This window comes from Bufo gargarizans, chromosome 1 (assembly GCF_014858855.1).
Source record: "Bufo gargarizans isolate SCDJY-AF-19 chromosome 1, ASM1485885v1, whole genome shotgun sequence".
In the NCBI taxonomy this organism is placed as follows: Eukaryota; Metazoa; Chordata; class Amphibia; order Anura; family Bufonidae; genus Bufo; species Bufo gargarizans.
In genome coordinates, this window is record NC_058080.1 from 671,754,126 (window position 1) to 671,775,132 (window position 21,007).

The 21,007-nt window shown below is 44.5% G+C and overlaps 1 protein-coding gene across 2 annotated transcripts in view; it reads left to right on the top strand.

Annotated features, from left to right (window-relative positions):
* TENT2 (terminal nucleotidyltransferase 2) overlaps positions 1-21,007 on the top strand; it is a 59,642-nt gene that overhangs the window by 28,101 nt on the left and 10,534 nt on the right. The window contains exons 6-10 of one of the 2 annotated variants that reach the window (XM_044276121.1): positions 6,078-6,144; positions 10,296-10,362; positions 14,276-14,352; positions 16,609-16,737; positions 19,528-19,571. In XM_044276121.1, coding sequence (XP_044132056.1) covers positions 6,078-6,144; positions 10,296-10,362; positions 14,276-14,352; positions 16,609-16,737; positions 19,528-19,571 — 384 coding nt within the window. The remainder of the gene's footprint in view (positions 1-6,077; positions 6,145-10,295; positions 10,363-14,275; positions 14,353-16,608; positions 16,738-19,527; positions 19,572-21,007) is intronic. The other variant, XM_044276122.1, reaches the window with a different exon arrangement.

The following is a 21,007-nucleotide window of genomic DNA, read 5'->3' on the forward strand; positions in this document are numbered from 1 at the left end:
TCCCACCCCGGATGGTACAGGGGGTTTGGTCTCTATCGGAGTCCAAACTGCCAATCAACATTTTGGAACTTCGGGCCATTCGTCTGTCCCGCCTTAATTGGTCCCCCCTTCTGACGGGTCAGCCAATCCGGATACATTTGGACAACGCCACAGCACTGGCCTACATCAATCAAGGGGGTACCTGCAGTCAAGTGGCGATGGCCGAATCTTCGCTGATTCTTAAATGGGCGGAGAAGCATGTACCAGCCCTGTCGGCAGTCTACAGCCCAGGGGTGGAGAATTGGGCGGCAGACTCTCAGTCGGATGACAGTGGACCCAGGGGAATGGTCCCTGCACCCCGAGGTCTTCAAGGAAATCTGTCACCGTTGGGGACAGCCGGACGTGGACTTGATGGCGTCCAGATTCAACCACAAACTGCCCGCTTTCTTCTCTTGCACAAGGGATCCAATGGCGTGCGCAGTAGACGATCTGGTGGCACCATGGGATGGGTTCTCCCTCCTGTACGTCTTTCCGCCTCTCCCTCTCCTTCCTCGAGTGCTCCGCAGGATACGGATGGAGGGCATCCAGACTATTCTTATTGCCCCGGACTGGCCCGTCGACCGTGGTACTCTGAGATAATCTACCTCCTAGGAGACACACCGTGGCACCTTCCACTCAGAGAAGATCTTCTCTCAGGGACCGGTCTTCCACCAGCATTTCGAGTCGCTACATTTGACGGCGTGGCTGCTGAAACCGCCATTCTGAAACAGCGAGGTTTCCCTGATGATTGGGGCCAGGAAGCTGGTGTTGTCCAGAATCTATTAAAGGACTTGGATGTCATTTCGCTGGTTCTGTGAGGACCAGGGTTTTCCGCCGTTGCGTTTTTCGCTCCCAAATATTCTCTCCTTTCTCCAATCGGGACTAGATTCTGGTCTGGCGCTTAGCTCTCTGAAAGGGCAGGTGTCGTCACCTTTTTCCAGCGCACCCTGGCTGCGCAGAGCACGGTGAAAACTTTTCTTCAAGGGGTGGCGCATACTGTCCCTCCTTATCGCCCCCCCCCCCCCCCCCCTTTTACCTGCCGGAGACCTAAACTTGGTCCTAGGGTCTCTTCAGTCCGCTCCCTTTAAACCGTTACGCAACATTTCTCTCCGTATGCTTACCTTGAAGGTGGTATTTCTAGTGGCTATCACATCCATCAGACGTGTTTCGGAATTGGCAGCTCTATCGTGCAAGGAACCGTTTCTAGTTTTGCATCAGGATAAGGCGGTGCTCCGTCCGGTGCCGTCTTTTCAACCGAAGGGGGTCTCTGCTTTTCACGTCAATGAAGACATAGTCCTCCCTTCCTTTTGCCCTTCCCCTTCTCATCCTAGGGAATGGGCTCTCCATACCCTGGATGTGGTTCGGGCTCTGAAGATTTATCTGTCCACCTCTAGCTCCTTCTAGACTGACAGATTCTTTGTTAGTCATTCCCGAAGGGCCGCGTAAGGGTCTGGCGGCTTCTAAGGTTACCATTGCAAGGTGGATTCGTTTGGCAATTGCCGAGGCATACCACTCCCGGGGCAAGGTGCCGCCCGTCCGGATCACGGCGTGCTTCATGGGCTCGGTTCCACCACGCTTCTGCTTCGCAATTGTGTAAGACTGCAACTTGGTCCTCCCTACACACTTTTACCAAATTCTACCAGGTGCATTCCTTGGCATCAGCAGACGTGGTTCTGGGCCGCAGAGTCTTGCAGGCGGCAGTGTCTGAACGGCAATGAAGGCTTGTTCAATTGGATATAGTTCTTCCCTCCCCGTGGACTGCTTTGGAATGTCCCACAGTCCTGTGTCCCCCAATGAACGAGCGATAAAACAAGATTTTGTGAACTCGCCTGTAAAATCTCTTTCTCGCTGAGTTCATTGGGGACAGAGCAGCCACCCATTAGTTAACATTGTTTCCGCAGATGGGGCGGTTGGTTTCCAGTGGTGTCCTCTGGGGTTATTGGTTGCTATTTCCGTTTATATACATTTTTTTTTTTTTTTTTTTCCCCTCTGCTACTCCTACTGCTTGGGCACAAACTGAGTTGCTCTCTCCAGGCTCGAGGGGGTATAGCCTGCATGGAAGGAGCTAACACTTTTTTTCAGCCTAGTGGCAGCAGCAGCTATACCCACGGTCCTGTGTCCCCCAATGAACTCAGCGAGAGAGATTTTACAGATCAGTTTTTACAGCCCCAAGAGGGGCTCCGACAAGTCTGCCACGGATCAGAAACGCAAACCTTCCTTCAAGCCACTCCCTTGCTGGCGTTCCCGTCAACAAGGCTCCAAGTCCTTTGACCCTAAGAACTCCGCTGCATGACGGGCGGCTCCCGGCGCCCCCTGTTCGTGTGGGCAGCCGGCTTCGTGTGGTTTGGCTGGCTCAAGTCTCAGATGCGTGGGTAAGGGAGGTCATTGCAGAGAGCTACAAGCTGGATTTCAAATCCTCCCCTCCGTCTCGTTTTTTTTTCCGGTCGTCTCCTCTGGCCTCTCCCCCAGCTGCAGATACTATTATTTTTTTTCTGCCAATTCGCCCGCTGCTGTAGCAAGGTGTAATTGAAACATAGAAACATATGTTTCTATGTTTTTAAACATGCAACCGTCACACCCATACTCAAGAAACCTTCCCTTGACCAATCCTCTTTATCCAGCTATCATCCCATTTGCATCCAAACTCCTAGAACAACATGTCCATCTCAAATTGTCCTCTCACCTCTCGGCCCACTTACTTTTTGATCATAGGCAATCCGGCTTCAAACCAAATCACTGCACTGTAACTGCCCTAACCAAAGTCGCCAACGATCTGCTAGCTGCCAAAGCTAAACTTTACTACTCTGTGCTCCTCCTTTTTGACCTTTCCTCTCTTCGCTTGGCCTCAAAGACCAAGCCCTCTTCTGGATCTTCTTGTAAATCACCAACAGAACCTTCAGTGTTTCCCATTCATACACAACCTCCTCATCACGCCCCCTCTATGTTGGTGTCCCACAGCGCTCTGTCCTGGGTCCCCTGCTTTTCTCCACTTAAACATTCGGCCTGGGACAGCCCATAGAGTCCCATGACTCCCAATACCAGCTCTGTGCTGGTGACACTCAAATCCACCTCTCCAGCCCAGATGTTGCTTCCCTCCTATCCAGAATCCCAGCGTGTCTGTCAGCAATATCGTCATTCTTCTCTTCCCGCTTCCTAAAACTCAACATGGAGAAAACTGAATTTATTGTCTTTCCCGCATGGCACTCAGCCCCCCTATCTGACCCATCCATTATAGTTAATAGCACAACACTTTTTTCAGTCTCGCAGTCCTGCTGCCTGGGGGTAACATTGGATTCTGCCATCTCCTTTAAGCCACACATCCAAACCCTCACCTCCACCTGCCGTTTCTAACTTAACATCTCTCGTATTCATGCCTTCCTCACCCCTGAGTCAACTAAAATACTAATGCATGCTCTTGTCATCTCCCGCCTGGGCTACTGCAATATCCTCCTGTGTGGCCTCCCATCAAGCACTCTCGCTCCCCTCCAATCTATTCTTAACTTTGCTGCCAAGTTAATCCACCTCTGCCCCCGTTACTCCCCTGCCTCCCCCTCTTCCAATTTCTTCACTGGCTCCCCATTGCCCAGTCAATTCAGTTTAAAATACTTACAACTACATATAAGGCCATCCACAACCTGTCTCCACCTTACATCTCTGACCTGCTTTCTCGATACATCCCCACATGTAATCTCCGATCCTCACAGGACCTCCTCCTCAGTTCTCCTCTCATCTGTTCCTCACACAATCCACTACAAGATTTCTTATGTGCCTCTCCCCTACTCTGGAACTCACTACCCAAACACATCAGGCTCTTCCCCAACATCCAAAGCTTCAAGAGTAATCTGAAAAACCACCTTTTCAGGAAAGCCTACTGTGACGGATTGCCTGCCACCCCGACTGGGTGCCTCCATCGAACAATGCTCCTAGTGCTCGCCAAGGACCATCAGCACCACACTTAACACCATAATGACCGCAAACCCCATAAACTGCCTCAGCTTGGTTTGGGGTTTTGCCGTACTCCACCCACTCTGGACCCAAGGCCGGGCTCCAGCTTCCAGTGGGTGAACCTCTCTAGTCCAGAAAGTGAAACAGGAACAGCTCTTACAAGAGCTAGGGATTATACTCCCCAGTATAATGATTATAGCACTCCCCAGAGTGTAGTTCTCCAATCCCCCAAATATAAGCCCAGACTTCATGAAGGGTAGAACAGGACACTTTAATGCCAGCACTCAAAATGTATACAATTCCACAGGCAAGAGGCACACACCCACTCTTCCTTCGATACAGTTAACTAAGACAATGGACTAACTCAGTGAAAGAATAGGGAGAGAGTAGACACATGCAATGGGATTATCTCCTGAGTGTATCAGAGGGTGATCTACTCTACGCTGGGTTCGGCTACTTAATCCCATCACTAAAACAATGGAAGAAAGGTACAAATGAACTAACACATTCCTTGGGAGCCTCAGTGCATAGTTAACCCTTTTTGTGTTGCTGGGTTCCTCCCTGCATCTTTAATGGGCAATAGGAACGATATGGCCTATAATACTCCACACATAAATCAGGCTTAATAGTTCATTGTAACCCAAAGAGACTGAGGGGGAGGGGGGGGGGGTCTCCATAGTTCTGAGTCCATAGTCCGTAGGAAGCAGGCTAGCCCTCAGGTCTCTCCAGGAGCCTCAGTGACGGTTCAGTCCGTCACACCTACCAAGTGCAGTAAGCATGCTGCCATCACACAGCCACAAGAGCAGCCCATACCCTCACCTACTGTGTTCTCCCCTTCCATTCTAGATTGTAAGCTCTTGCGGTCAGGGTCCTCTACCCCTCTGTACCACCAGTCTGTTAATAGTTTCTTGTTTAGTGTGTTTTTTTAATGTCTTTTTCAACCCCAGCTGGATGTACAGCTCCATGGAATTAATGGTGCTTTAAAATAAATAATAGTTTAATATAGAATTTGTTATGTTATGAAGAAGTATGCGCTGTATGGAAGCGTTGTATTCCTCTAGATCAGGGGTGTACAATATGTGACCTGCAATGCCGTTCTGTGTGGCCTTCAACCCATCTACACACAGAAAAGCATGTTAGAGCATGGCTACTCAAGTGTAGCGTCCGTGTTAAAGAAAAGATGAGTAGCACACAGCTCAGGGACAGGCAAGTACTACTGGTGCATTGTGTATCCTTTTTTAGGACCCTCATATATTTGGAGCATGGGGTCTACTGACCCATGTTGAGCTCTCCAGGAAGGAGTATATGGTTTAGAGGTGGACATCTATGCATGAGGCGCTCTCCATTGTAGCTAAACAGTTACCACAACACCCATAATGATTGAGAGAGCCATATGCATGCCTGGTCCTACACTCTGCCTTGCTTATTGGGTGGAAGGGGACAACAGCAGCTTTTCCCCCTCTCCCTATTGAGAAGGCATGCTTGGTTGATCATGCATCTGGGGGATCAGGAGTATGGCGATCTGATATGTGTGGTCAGTTTAAGAAAACAACTGAGCAGCTCTTTGGCACGCTTAGGCTACATTCACACTCGCGTTTGGTGCGGATCCGTCATGGATCTGCACAAACGCATCCATTCAGATAATACAACCGCATGCATCAATTCAGAACGGATCCGTTTGTATTATCTTTAACATGGCCTAGACGGATCCATCTTGAACACCATTGAAAGTCAATAGGGGGTGGATCCGTTTTCTATTGTGCCAGATTGTGTCAGTGAAAACGGATCCGTCCCCATTGACTTACATTGTGTGTCAGGACGGATCCATTTGGCTTAGCAGCGTTTTGATGTCCGCCTCCAAAGCAGACGGAACAGAGGCAAACTGAAGAAAACGGATGCATTCTAAGCGGATCCTTTTCTATTCAGAATGCATTAGGGCAAAACTGATCAGTTTTGGACTGCGTGTGAGAGCCCTGAATGGATCTCACAAACGGAAACCAAAACGCCAGTGTGAAAGTAGCCTTATAGTAATGAGGTCTGTTTTTTTTTCTCTTAAGAATTATTTCTGTCTTCAGAGTGCGTTTATCCTGGGTTTTTTTTCTCCTCAAATACAGATGAATCAGCAAACAGAAGCCAGACATATACTCAGCTTACTCCAAAAACACTTCTACACTAGACTTGGTAAGTGATTTCTGGTTAAATAAACGGGACGTTCCTGTTAAGTATATATATGAAATGTAGAGTGTTATTGAAGTAATGACTGATCTTTATTTTATGTTCTGTTATAAGCCGGACACTAAAGCTGGCTGTATACATCAGATATATGTTGGACAAAAGCTTGTTCAGTTGTCTCCACTGACCTCCCGTAAACATGCATGCTCGGCTTGTCCGAGGATTCATGCCTGTTTAATAGGGGAGTGGGAGGCAGGCTACTGCTGACACTTCTGACAGTGATTTTTTTTCTCCTTTTAAGTACCAGGACCACTTTTGATTTAGCATTTTTGTTTTTTCCTCCCCATGTTCCAATAGCGATAACTTTTAAAGATTTTTGTTCACCTAGCCATATGAGGGCTTATTTTTTGCGTGGCACCATTTAATTTACCATTTCTGTTATTGGTAAACAGGAAAATTTTTTATTTGTGCGGTTAAATTGAAAAATACCCACAACTCCACCAAGGTTTTTCGGGTTTTGACATCACGCTACACTAAAAATGACACAACGTTCTAAGGCTACTTTCACACTCGTTTTGTGCAGATCTGTCATGGACTGATCCGTTCAGATAATCCAACCGTCTGCATTCGTTCAGAACGGACCCGTTTGTATTATCTGTAACATTGCCAAGATGATCCGTCTTGAACACCATTGAAAGTCAATGGAGGACGGATCCGTTTTCTATTGTGCCAGATTGTGTCAGTGAAAACTGATCCATCCTCATTGACTTGGGCTTCTTTCACATCACCGTTCAGCCTTTCCGTTCTCCTGCTCCGTTTAGGATCAGGAGAATGGAAAAGGCACATAACTGACGCCAAACTGAGTCAAACGGAGCCTGAGGACCCCTTAGACTATAATGGGGTCCGTTATGTTTCCGCTCAGAAGATGATTTTTAAGCGGAGCAAAAAGTTGTGCATGCAGGACTTTTGTCTCCGCTTAAAAATCATCTTCTGAGCGGAAACCTAACAGACCCCATTATAGTCTATGGGGTCCTAAGGGCTCCGTTTGACTCAGTTTGGCGTCAGTTATGTGCCTTTTCCGTCCTTTCCGTTCTCCTGATCCTAAACGGAGCAGGAGAACGGAAAGGCTGAACGGTGATGTGAACGAAGCCTTACATTGTGTGTCAGGATGGATCTGTTTGGCTCAGTTTCATCAGACGGACACCAGAATGGAGACTGAACTGATGCATTCTGAGCGGATCCTTTTCCATTCAGAATGCATTAGAATGCAAACTGATCCGTTTTGGACCGCGTGTGAGAGCCCTGCCCGGAAACCAAAATGCGAATGTGAAGTAGACTTGTTCTGCAGCTCAATGCAAATCCAGCAATACCAAACTTGTGTAGGTTTTTTATGTTATTACTACTGTTAAAAAAATAACCTTTGATAAAAATCTAACTTTCTTGCATCATCCTCTTCTGACAGCCATAACTTTTTTATATTTTGGTTTTCAGAGCTGTACAAGGGCTTTTTTTTGGCGTAATGAACTGTAGTTATTGGTACAATTTTTGCAGTACATACGACTTTTTGATCAGTTATTCAAATATTATTTTTTGGGGGGCGGAAAGGTAACCAGAAAATGGCAAATTGTGTGTTTCTCATTTTTATTTCTGTTACAGCGTTTACCGGCGAGGCCTGCTCCATACATCCCCTGCACCAACATGACGTACCAGTACGTCACGGTGGCTCAAGGGGTTAAAGTCTGTAATTTCAGTTTGGTTTAAAATAGTTTAGGGATAGTGATTTTAATTATTTTTATAATATACTTTATTAGGGAAATGCCTTAATAACACTGAATGTTGCTGAGCCCATCTTCAGTGTATACTATAGACAGCTATGTGTAACGTACCTACGTCCTCCTACCTGTACATTTACGGTCGGTGCTGATCGCTGCAGCCCCAGTTTTCTCTCTGCGCTCACTAGAAGTGAAGGGACGATAGAAATAAGCATAGGTCCAGTGAACAGCGCCAGCTCTAAGTCATATAGTATGGGGCAGGTCGGAAACATTATATGGCATATTTAGTGAGGGAAAGAGGAGGCAGCGATGATGACGGACCATAGCAGCGCTCAGTGTGTTTCTAAGGTGACTGACATGACAGTCACACTTTAAGTGGATTTCCTGTTATTTGCACTGGAGAATCTCATAATATTTCCTAAAAGAAATGTGAAGGACTAAAATTAAAACTATAATTAGGATAGGTGATCAGTGGGGGTCTGACACCCTGGCCCCCCACCGATCCGCTTTTTGAGATGGTCCCAGAGCTTGCAGTAGTGCCGTAGCCCTCTCACAACTTTCCTTAGGCCGGTGACGACACGTTCATCAGTCACATGGACTAAGTGCAGCTCAGCCCCATTCAAGTGAATGGTGCTGAGCGAGATGCCAAGCACGCCCACTGTACGATGTACGGCGCTGTGCTGTGAAAAGGTCATCGATATCGGACTGTGCGAGCGCTGCTTTCTCTTCACTGATTACCTGCTCGCCAGTCACAGTGAGCAGTGTAATTAAAAGTATGCCGCCCCATTCACTTCAATGGGACGGCTCTGTAGTATTCACTTGAATAGGAAGGATTATACTCCTCAGTGCTGCAGTTGTGACAGAGAGCCGGTAAACAGGGCAGAGAAGGTAGCATTCTTCAAACAGCTGATCAGTGGGGCTGCCAAGAGTCGGACCACGCCGATCTCATATCGATGACCTATCCCTTTTAAGCCTCTTACACAGACACTTACTTTTACAGACTAAGGGCCAGATTTATCATGACTCTGACAGCTCACTCCACTTTCAGATATGGCTAAAGTCATTTTTAGCAGAGTCAGATTTATGATCGGCCCTTTAAGACTGTGATAAATGTGGTTTGATGGTAGCAGTTTATCCGTCAGTAAGCAGCTTTACAAAAGTCGCACATCTTTACGAAAAAGTTGCACGTTTTATGAAAAAGTCACATGTTCTATTAAAAAGTCTCATAAGATAAGCATGGTCCTCACTGGAGTGAAATTGCGACTTTTTTGCGACTTTTTAAATAGTCCCAATAGTAAATCTGTCTAGAGATTCATTTACATAAGAAAACACGCCCACTTTCAGAAAACTGGCGAGCATAGTGCAGAGCAGAAAAAAGTCGCAAATATTTGTGCATTTTTTTTAGTGTTTGTGACTTTTTCACTCCATTATTCTGACCTGAGCTAATGATAAATCTGGCCCTAAGTGTCAAACCCTTTTATAAAGCTTATGCAAAATGGGTCATAGATACACTTGACGTACCTTCTGATCACTGGAAGGAAGTGGAGCAATCTTATGTGTCGGTGATTGTGGGTCAGCTGGTAGCAAATTCAGTCCAGATTCCTTAATATGGTATATTACACCCCTGCTAAGCTTAAAAACATGGGAGCTTCCACACCTGACCTATGTTTCGGATGTCAAGCAATGGCTGGCACCTTCCTTCACTGTGTCTCAACTTGCTCTAAAGTATTTCCCATCTGAGCAGAAGTTATGAAGTTTCTAAATGACCGCTTTGAGTTTACAAAAACAACAAAATTCTCCTTTTCTCTTATCACTTTGGAATTATTAATGATATTGTACATGGTTCTAATGACATGATTTTCTATGGATTTGTGCTCTTTTGTGCATGTAAGGTAGTGATCAAGGCCTGGAAATGATCCACTGATCCTACATTGCTGCACTGGATCCTATAAGTTAATAAGTATAATCCACCGTATAAGATATGGTATATGAGTAGAAAATCTATGGATGTGGTTGGAGACTCGCTTCATTGCCGAGTAACTTACTGATGTGTGGGTTGTGAGGAGAGGTGGATACATATGAATGAAGGGAGTGAATGGGTGTATATATGTGTACTACAGATTTGTTGACAAGATTGGGGTTAGTTAAGTGTGAATTTGCCTTATGTCCTCCCCTCTAGAAATTTATATTATATAACAGTAATTGTTCACCAAATTGTAAAAATGTTTTTTTTTTTTTTGTTTTTTTTTTGTTATATATACTAAATTATAAAAAAATGCTTAAAATATATAAATTCAAAGAACTTGATTTCTTTTTCAGCACAACTTTATCATGAATTTCTTCAATATATGTTATAGGTTATACAATTTATTATTTTTTTCCTACCAGGATATATTGAGAGACCTCAACTGATCAGAGCAAAAGTGCCAATTGTAAAGTTCAGGGACAAAGTCAGGTAAGTTGCTTGTCTGTGTGGAAGGTCGTCATTGCTTCTAGCTCCCTAAATATATCTAGAGAAATCAATCATTTGTTATACTAGTATTAAAGAGGTACTCCCATCAGAAGGATTTGATGTATTTGCTCCATCACAGAGAATTGGGCTATGTTGTAATCTTCTGGACGTGGGCATCACTGCAGTGCGTAACGGTTAGGGTCCATTCACACGTCCGCAACTCTGTTCCGCATTTTGCGGAATGGAATTGCGGACCCATTCATTTCTATGGGGCCGCACGATGTGCTGCCCGGATCCGGAAATGCGGACCTGCACTTCCGGGTCCGCATTTCCGTTCCCGAAAAAAATAGAACATGTCCTATTCTTGTCTGCAATTGCGGACAAGATTAGGCATATTATTATTATTATTATTTATTATTAAAGCGCCATTCATTCCATAGCGCTGTACATATGAGAAGGGGTATACATACATAATACAGACAATTGCACTAATCATAAACAAGACAAGTTACAAACTGGTACCGAAGGAGAGAGGGCCCTGCCCGTATTTAGTGCCGGCGATGTGCGGTGCGCAAAACACACACGGATGTGTGAATGGACCCTTATTGTGACTCCTTCATTCTGAGCATTGGCAGGTCATCTGGCAGTCGGACCTCCGCCATCAGAAAGTGATGGCATATTCTAATGATGTCACTTCTAATTAGGTGTCGCTACATTTTTTTCCGGAAGAGAAAAAAAAAAAAATATATATATATACACATATGCACTTAAGACATTAAGGGGTTGCTATTTATGCAGGGAAACCATTACCAGTCTCCTCTACAATGTCTTCCATGCAGAAATAGCACATTTTGGCCATTTTAAATTTATCTCTCAGAAGACTGAATCTTGAAGCACAAAATCTGTCGTGTAGGTATCGGAGCGGTAGATTGTGCAAAACTTTATGCAATAAGAATTGAACAGGGACGTCTTGTCATTGTGGCAGGGAGCAGTGGGACAAATGCACAGGAGGCAGTTATAGGACAGTCATACACGATATATTGGACTGTTGCACAGTATAGTGTACCGTATAGTCCTGTCTTTGATCTCTGGACAGTGCGCTCCATACATAAACCATACGGGAAAATAGACCTCTTAGTGGTCCAGGGTACTTACATAGAAAAACTAATAACCAAGAGGCTAAAGAAACCCCTGTTTATGACCCTTGCGTTAAAATATAACTTTCATTTGATTGCTCTAACACCTAAAAGAAAATAAATAATTTAAAAAAACCTGCTGTTTCTCTATATGACCTTTATGTTGATAGTAGTGTTAATAGAGTCTCAAAGGTCTATAAAAGTAGGGTACCTGCTTTTATAGACATTTGAGACTCTATTAAAACTATCGACATAAGGTCATCTAGAGAAACAGCAGGTTTAAAAAAATAAAATAAAATTCTTTTAGGTGTTAAAGCAATCAAATAAAAGGTATGTTTTAACGTAAGGGTCAGATACAGGGTTTTCTTTAGCCTATTAGTTTTTCCATTCATAAACCTCCACATTGAGCTCCCAGCAGCAGATAGAAGCCTGCAGGGCACATGGTCTTTGCTCAGCAGAAGCTCCTTTCCTATGCTGTTCCTGGCACTTCATCCGCAACCGGGGGTGGCGCGCTCCCCATTTTCATAATAACGGTCCATTAACACGTCCATAGAATGCGTCCGGATCTGTTATGCAACGTTGCGGAACGAATCCGGACCCATTAATTCTCTTTGGGGGCCGGAAGATATGCGGGCAGCATCTGCTGTAAGAGAAAAAAAAAAATCTTAAATGGGTCTTACTCCCAGCCCCCTGGCGATCAGCTGTTTGAAGAAAAGGGTTAATAGGAGCCCTGCGCTGGTCAAGACACTAAATAGCCAGTGAACCATATATTTCTTTCAATAGTCCGTGTTTAGTAGGAGGGGAGGTTATCTCACCTCACTTCGCGTGTTCTCTTTTCTGAAGTGAGGTGAGATAACCTCACCTCCTACTAAACACGGACTATTGAGAGAAATAAATGGTTCACTGGCTATTTAGTGTCTTGACCAGCGCGGGGCTCCTATTAACCCTTTTCTTCCCTTATTAAGATAATTTTTGTGAGCCCAGGCAGGGAGCTCACACGGAACACCAGCAGCAGCCCCCTGAGTATTATCAGGGTTGTAGAGACATAAGGAGTAGACTTTAGTAGCGGCAGGGTGACTGTGAATTGTTTGTATAATCATAGCTGTCTGAAGAGTTCCCATTGCTGCGGCTTCTTCCTGGGCTGCTTCATCGGTCACATGGCCTAGGCGCAGTTCACTCCTAGTCCTATGATCCTGAATACAATTGATAGTTAAGATCCTCAGCTGAATCTCTGTAGGAAAGTTCATGAGGAGACCTAAAGTACAGAGAGGAGGTGGGGATGTGGCAGATGAACATCAGCACTTGTATGCAGTCTCCATTACCACAGACTGTCCTGTCCGTCCTCTCTGTACTTCATGTCTCCTCATGAACTCCATTTCTACAGAGATTTAGCTGAAGATCATATTAAACTGTGTTCAGGATCATAATCCCTGACAAGCAGAGCAGAGAGGAGGATGAGGCAGCTCTATGGCTCATTGTGGTGATGTAACTTGTACTCCTGTGTGATTAGGACAGGTTTTGTGTGTACTAATAGGACAGCTGCCATTTTTATTTCTCCTAATGATAGCTCCCTAGACAAAAATGAGCCATTATAACTAATGAACAGTATTTTGAGAATATATTCGTAATAAAGGAACACCCGGAAAACCCCTTTCAGCAAGTCCAACAACACCCTGTTAAACAATTAGAATATGAGAGGTAAAGCTAATTCCGTCATGTCGGAGAGGTTCAGCCAGATGCCGCTTACCTGCTTTGAAAATCCTGTCAGATACTTCTTAGTAAAAGCTAACTGCTTAATAACTATAGATTAGATTATTCTAACTTTGCTTCAGTCTGTTGCCATGGATGATCTGAAAGAAATGTATTCTATTAATCTCCACACGGGAGATCCACTCATAAAGATTTCTCCGTACTCCCACTTTCGTTAGACCTTTATTCTTCAGTGTAGGTTACATAATGTGTGGTGTCCTGAGGTGAGCTGCTTGTGTACAGTCGGCACACCGTAGCCTTTCCTTAGTTCAATATAAGAAGCCCTTATTCAGTTCCCTTTTGCTTTTCCCCTTTAATAGTATATATGTGGGATCTCCAATTACATAGGAAAACAATGACGCCGCAGGAGTGTGCACAATCATTGTTTTTTACTGAATACATTGAATTACAGTTTTGGTTTTTAAATGGCAACAGGGACTGCCCCGGTCTGCACTGTGGGCTGTTCATATGTATGCTCCAGCGGTAGGCGTTCCTGAAGAGATTTGTTTTTGGGTTATAGTTGAAGTTTTGGATGTTGGGGGAGAGTTTGATGTCGCTAGGATATGGCACCAATGTCAGATAGGTGTGTGTCCCAGATAAAGGATTGGCACCTATCGCTAGAGCTCCCATAGTGAACAAGAATGCACTGCACAGCCACGGCCACCCTCCATTCATTTCTATAGGAGCACCGAAAATAACCGAGCTCTGGCTCAGCTATTGTCGGCACTCCCACAGAAATGAATGAATGGAGGGCGGCCACCCTTGCACGGTGTGCTCTACTTTACTTTGGGAGCTCTGTTCGAGATATAGGTGTGAGTCCCAGAGGTGGGATCCCCACCTAAATGACATTGGTGGCATGTCCTCGCAATATGCCATCAGACAACCTCTTTAATCTGTGCATTAGAAAATTGCGGGGTTATAGTGTAGCTTCCCCTGGATCAGTATGTGACGGCTCTTCTTAGACTGTTTTCAGCCGGACTCGTGTGATGCATCTTATTCCTGAAGATTGTCACCTCTGCTTCTCTTTTTAGCGGCGTGGAGTTTGACTTGAATGTAAACAATGTTGTGGGAATCAGAAATACATTCCTTCTAAGAACCTATGCACGTGGTAAGTGTCTTCTGTATCTCTCTTTATTTAGAAGAAGTATGAAGTGGTTTAGTTAGGCGAGCCAAAGCTGTGCATCTTTTTTATAGTGGAAGTCACTATGGCATAGTAAAGTATATTACACTGCAGACTGTGGTACAAAACTGGGGCAGATCTGTTGTTGCAAATGTACCCGAATTCTGGTGCACATGCCTGTCATCACTTAAAGGGGTTGTCCGGGTTCAGAGCTGAACCCGGACATCCCTCCATTTTCACCCTGGCAGCCCCCCTGACAGGAGCATCGGAGCAGCTCATGCTCCGATGCTCTCCTTTGCCCTGCGCTAAATTGCCCTGGGCAAAGGCATTTTTAGGAGTTCCGGTGACGTACCGGGGCTCTCTATGGGGCTGACAGGAACCCTGGTGATGTCACCGGCACTGATGGGCGGCAATTAGCTCTGCCCTAGCCAGTAAAACTGCTAGGGCAGAGCTAAAGCCCGCCCCTCAGAGCCGGTGACGTCACCGGGGTTCCTGTCAGCCCCATAGAGAGCCCTATGGAAGTTACCGCCCGGCAGTGTGTTATTGAAAACAAAAGAGCCCAAGCCCTGCGCGGTTTAGCTCCGATGCTAGGCTAGACAACCCATTTAACAACAGTTTTGTGAAACTTTTTTTTATTTCACAATTCAAGAGCATTAGTGAAAATAGTGGACTCTATATTATATTATATATGTATGTGTGTGTGTGTGTATATGTATATATATATATATATATATATATATATATATATATATATATATATATATATATATGTATATATATATATAAAGAAAGGGCCTGTTTCTGCACTTATTTCCCTCCCCTTGCGCTCTTCACTGTCTCTGAATTGATTAATCCAGTCTGTACACAGGAGAGGGCAGAGAGACCAGTCGTGGCTGTAGCTACTACTGAGTGATTTCTCACCCCAGATTAGGGAAAAAATGTCACCCGCTCTAGCTCTGGGATGAAATAAATGACTCAGTAATTGTCTCTTCTTTCTGTGCCCTCTGGCTCAGCAGCTCATCCTCTCCATAGAGTTCAATGGCCTGTGCATGGACATCCAAAATAAGGACTTGATCAGTCAATTCAGACACCACGAACAGTGCATGGGGAAGGAAATAAGTTCAGAAACTGTCCCTTTTCTTTAATAAAGTTTATTACAGTGCTCACTATTTTCATCTACTGAATTAGACATAAAAAAAAAGTTTTAGCTTGAAGACAGTTGTTCTACCAAGCCCTGTGTTTTATTCCGCGCTGAAGATGTCTGTGTGTAACATACAGAGCTTGTAGCTGGCCTTGTCACTCCCCCAGTCCCTGACTATGTACATGTGCCCTAACTCTCACTGCCCATCACCCTGCCTAGCCGACTTGTTAGACTGAAGACAGATTCTTCTTAAGTTACAGCTTATTAAGGAGACTCTTTAGACTGAAATGACAGTTAGGCTAGGTCTACACGACTACTTTTGTCGCACCAACATCGAGCAACAATTTTTATAATGATAGTCTATGGTGTCGCACTGCGACGCGACAGTCGCAAAAAAATCAATTCGAGCTGGATTTTTCAGCGACACTCGCAGTCGCAGCATGTCGACACATAGACGCAGTGCGACACCATAGACTAAAATTATAAAAATTGTTGCGCGACATTGTTGCGACAAAATGTCGCTCCATGAATGTTGCAGTGTAGTTGTGCCCTATCTGTCGCGCAACATGTCATCGTGTAGACCTAGCCTTACACTTAAGGATGCAACATGTTGCACTCAAATTCAAGTGCAAAGTAAGCCAACTAAGAGGTGGTATAAACCTATTCTAAATGTGTATCTTTAAGACTGTCTAGTCTGCACTGTTTAAACCTTAGACATTATTAGCAAATCTGTCCCGTTGTGCCTGACAAATCTTATAAAAGGGGCGGCACTAATCATGGCAACCCTCTGATCGGTTACACGGGTGTGCACTCGCTTCCGCATGCTTTCAGATAAACATTCATTCGGGAAGCCTTCTTCTAAAGTAAAGAACACTGGGAAGCTATACAAAGATGAGCCTGATAATACCTTCTCCACAAGTCCCAAACGAAAACCTCCAGCCATAATACATCCACTACTTTGTTCAACAGTTGGCAAAAGACTCCTTGTACATTGGGTGCAAACCAGTTTGTAAAGAAGATGATTGTAATGAGATGAGTCATTACTGGTATTCGGTATTTTGCTCATGTCATCACTAAAGCTTGTGCTTTTTTTCTTTCTGCAGTAGAGAACCGTGTTCGTCCATTAGTGCTTGTTGTTAAGCGATGGGCCGGTCATTATGGTATAAATGATGCCAGTCGGGGAACCTTAAGCAGCTATAGTCTCGTTTTAATGGTTTTGCACTATTTACAAAGTAAGTTTATAGCTGCATGTGTGCACGCTTTGCAGAAATGTCCTGGTACATACAAGAACAGCACGGCATCTCGGGCTGAAGAGTGCGCGGGGTCTTGTGGGGGCTGAGTGTTCTGCAGAGTTCCTTTTTTCCCTGTGGGCCCGACTGTTCTTCACAGCTGTTAACTGACTGCAGCCGAACAGTCATCATTAGTGAATAAAGGCTCTGCTTGCATGATTAGCCATACAAAGAAAGTGGGCTAGAATGAGGGGGAAGAAATCTCTGCAGAGGCCTGAGCTGCCTTGCCGAGTTCTCCGTGAGCCCACAGCTACGTTAGCGCATCCTCTACATTTCACTGCTTATTCAACAACTGGACTAATACAGGGTTTTGCTAAAGTATTCACCCCTTTGGTGGTGGTCCTTTTTTTTTTTTTTTTTTTTTTTTTCTCTCTCTCGTATCCACCTGGAATTAAAATAGATTTTTAAGAGGTTTTGTAGCCCTTGATTCACCCACTCTGCGTAATACTGTGCAGAACTCCTGCTTCGTACAGTATCAGAGCAAAGTTTTATGCAAATCAACTTCGGATGTTTCATTTAGGGCTGCAGCCAACGATTATTTGAATACTCGATTAGTTGTCGATAATTTCATCGATTAATCGGGGAAAAGCACCAAAATGACAAAAAAAAAAGGGGTTTATATTATTTTACTTGAAAAATTATGTTCAAAGGCCATATTAAAAAAATGTAGGAGTTACATAATTAATTATAAAAATTTAGCATTACAATGTAAAAAAGACATGTCCACATGGTCAGGGCTGAGGCTAGCTCTCTTCACCACACCACTGGACTCTGGCCAGGAGGTAGAAAACCAATAGCTTATTATTGCACATTTAATCTCCAAGTACTGCTCCTAATACTAATTATACTATTATCCTGTGGATGACACACTGTTATGGGGGATCTGTGGAGGACACACTGTTATTGGGAGGGGGATCTGTGGAGGACACGCTGTTATGGGGAGGGGGATCTGTGGAGGACACGCTGTTATGGGGAGGGGGATCTGTGGAGGACACACTGTTATGGGGAGGGGGATCTGTGGAGGACACACTGTTATGGGGAGGGGGATCTGTGGAGGACACGCTGTTATGGGGAGGGGGATCTGTGGAGGACACACTGTTATTGGGAGGGGGATCTGTGGAGGACACGCTGTTATGGGGAGGGGGATCTGTGGAGGACACGCTGTTATGGGGAGGGGGATCTGTGGAGGACACGCTGTTATGGGGAGGGAGATCTGTTGATGGCACTATATTGCATCTTATGCTATATGTGTCATCCACAGTTTTCCCCAATAACAGTGTTTCCCAATCCACCGGCCCGTCGCTCATAGCAGTATAATATCTAAAGAGTATTCCTTAACTGGCAGTAACTTTTACTTGAACGTTAAATCAGCACTATGATCTTTATTACCTTACAAACACAATGAAGCTCCGGTAACAGGCAGAGCAGGCGACGGCGTAACGTCACTCACGTGACATGCTTGCTCCGCCCTCTTTATGAATGAAGCAGGCGTGTCACTTGAGTAAGTGACGTTACGCTGCCCGCTCTGCCTGTTACCGGAGCTTCATTGTAAGGTAATAAAGATGCGCTGATTTAAAGTTCAAGTAAAAGTTACTGCTGGTTAAGGACCTGCAGGCATAGCGTCTGACCGCCCGCATAGCAACGAATTGGCCAATTATTCGACAACGAATCCCATTATCGAATATTATCAATAACTTTGATTAATCATTTCATCCAAAGTCGATTCGCTCTTCCCTAGTTATCATCTTTTAGTTTTGATATACGAAAGCTGCAGGAAGCATAATAAAATAGATGGAGGGTGCCAGCTGTGTGATAAAGCCAGCACCCGCCGTGTACATTTGATTAAGAGGTTAAAGGGAACCTGTCACCATGTTCTGACATATAAAACCAAATGTACCTTAATGCTTGGTTACCCTGATAGTTCCCAGCGATCGATCCATAATGGAGCTAAGGTGCTTGACTCAGAGAAAATATGACTCTTCTCTGGTCAAACATGTAAAAATTTCTGTTAATTAGCATAAAAGGTGGGAAAGTTTTATAGGGCGATAAAATAGGACAGGTTAGTCCTGAGAAGATTGTGGATCGATCGCTGGGAACTATCAGGGTAAACAAGTATTAAGGTACATTTAGGTTTTATAAGTCAGAACTTGGTGACAGGTTCCCCTTAATTATATATGCATTGGTCAACAGTCCGTGTCCCCCTCCCCCTAAGTGAGCACCGGCTCCTCTTCATTACACTGCACCTCGTCTCAGAAGTGCGGTGTAATACAAGTACCCGTGTAATTGCTCTACACCACCGCTCCACAGGAGACGAGACGTACTGTAATGATGAGGGACTAGCGCTCACATGGAGCACTCCCTCCTCGTCTCACAGCTGATAGGCGGGGGTCCCGAGTGTTGGATAGTAATGGGTACAGTGTTTCCTTATCTGAGGACATTTCTAAACACAGAAAATGCACAAATACATAAAAAAAAAATCCCAGGGATTCGCCTCTACATTTAGTGTTCGCTACCTACTGTAGTGTAGTGGAACAAAATGTGCCAAATGTTATGAAGACATGTAATCCCAATTTTTCAGTAATCCCTCTGTAGCATTGCTGTCACGTTAGATGTTTAACAGGAGGTAGTGGAATATTAAATTAGATGTTTTTTGTTTTTTTTTGTTTTTTGGCAGTAATTTGAATAGTCACTTTGCATTCAGATTATAAGTACAATATGTTTTTTTATTTGTAGCTCTACCTGAACCAGTTCTTCCATCTCTACAAAAAAATTATCCAGTAAGTATGCCGTGTGCATGAATAAAAATGTATTTGATTTTTCTTAAGCTATTAAATTGTCATTAACATTATTTTGTCTGTAGCTCTCCAATTAGCATGTAACGTTTTCTTTGTGTGTGTATATATGTATATTTAACATATCTTTCGCTTTATAAGACACACCTAGATTTTTAAGGAGGAAAATAAGGAAAAAAAATATTTTGAACCAAAAGGTGTGCGTTTGGTGGGTTTTGAACTAATGGTGGTCTGTGGATGATGTTATGGGGGATCTGTAGATGATCTTATGCTGGTCACAGTATCATATGTGTCACAGTATATTGTCCCTGTGTGAATAGTGACCCCCATTACACCACCGGGCACCCACTCACAGAAGTCTTTATATGTAAAATCTTTTTATGTAATGCTCCAGCAATGGCTCTGCTTTCTTCTATAACAGTACTCACTATAAAAGCAGCGGTCCGGCCGGCAGCGTATCGTAACTTACTCAGCCAGTCACGCTCCTGCCAGCTTCGTTAATGAAGTGTAAGGAGCATGACTGTGTGAGTTACGTTACGCTGCCGGCCGGACCGCTGCTTTGATAGTGAGTACTGTTACAGAAGAAAGCAGAGCCATTGCTGGAGCATTACATAAAAAGATTTTACATATAAAGACTGCTGTAAGCGGGGCCCAGTGTAATGGCGCACAGTGACTGCACTGGGCCCCACTTACAATCTTCAAGCAGTGGCTCTGCTTTAAACCAGCGCAATCCTCTGTAGTAGTACTCACTATCAAAGCGACAGGCAGGCCGGCAGTGTTAAGTCACTCAATTATTCCCGCTCCTCCCACTTCATTAATGAAGCTGGCGGAGCTGGAGTGTGAATGAGTGAGGTTACGCTGCCGGCCTGCCTGTCGCTTTGATAGTGAGTACTACTACAGAGGATTGTGCTAGTTTAAAGCAAAACCCCTGCTTGAAGATTACATGAATGGACTTTACATATAAGAACTACTATGAGCGGGACCCGGTGTAATGGAGTACAGTGACTGCATTGGGCCCTGCTGTGAGTGATACAGCAGTTGCCAGCCTCCAGCCCCTCCTTCCTCCCCGCTGATGCATCGCAGGCTGCGCTGTGCAACATAGCGCCTGGCGATGTATCAGTGTCAGACATTTAAAAAGCGCACCATTCGCTTCATAAGACGCACTGCCATTTTCCCCCCACTTAAAAAGCAAAAAATACGATATATACTTTCAGCCTAAGGCCTAGTTCGCACTTCAGCGATTTGATCAGTGATTTTTGCCAGTGATTGTGAGCCAAAACCAGGTGCAGGTCAGAAGCATATGTACTGATCCCCAGGGGACAGAGGGGTAAAACTTAGCATTTAATAACGATAATTTCTAAAATAGGTGGACACTAAAGGATGAGCCTCTACAACAAACATGAAAGACAGCCCTAAGAGCA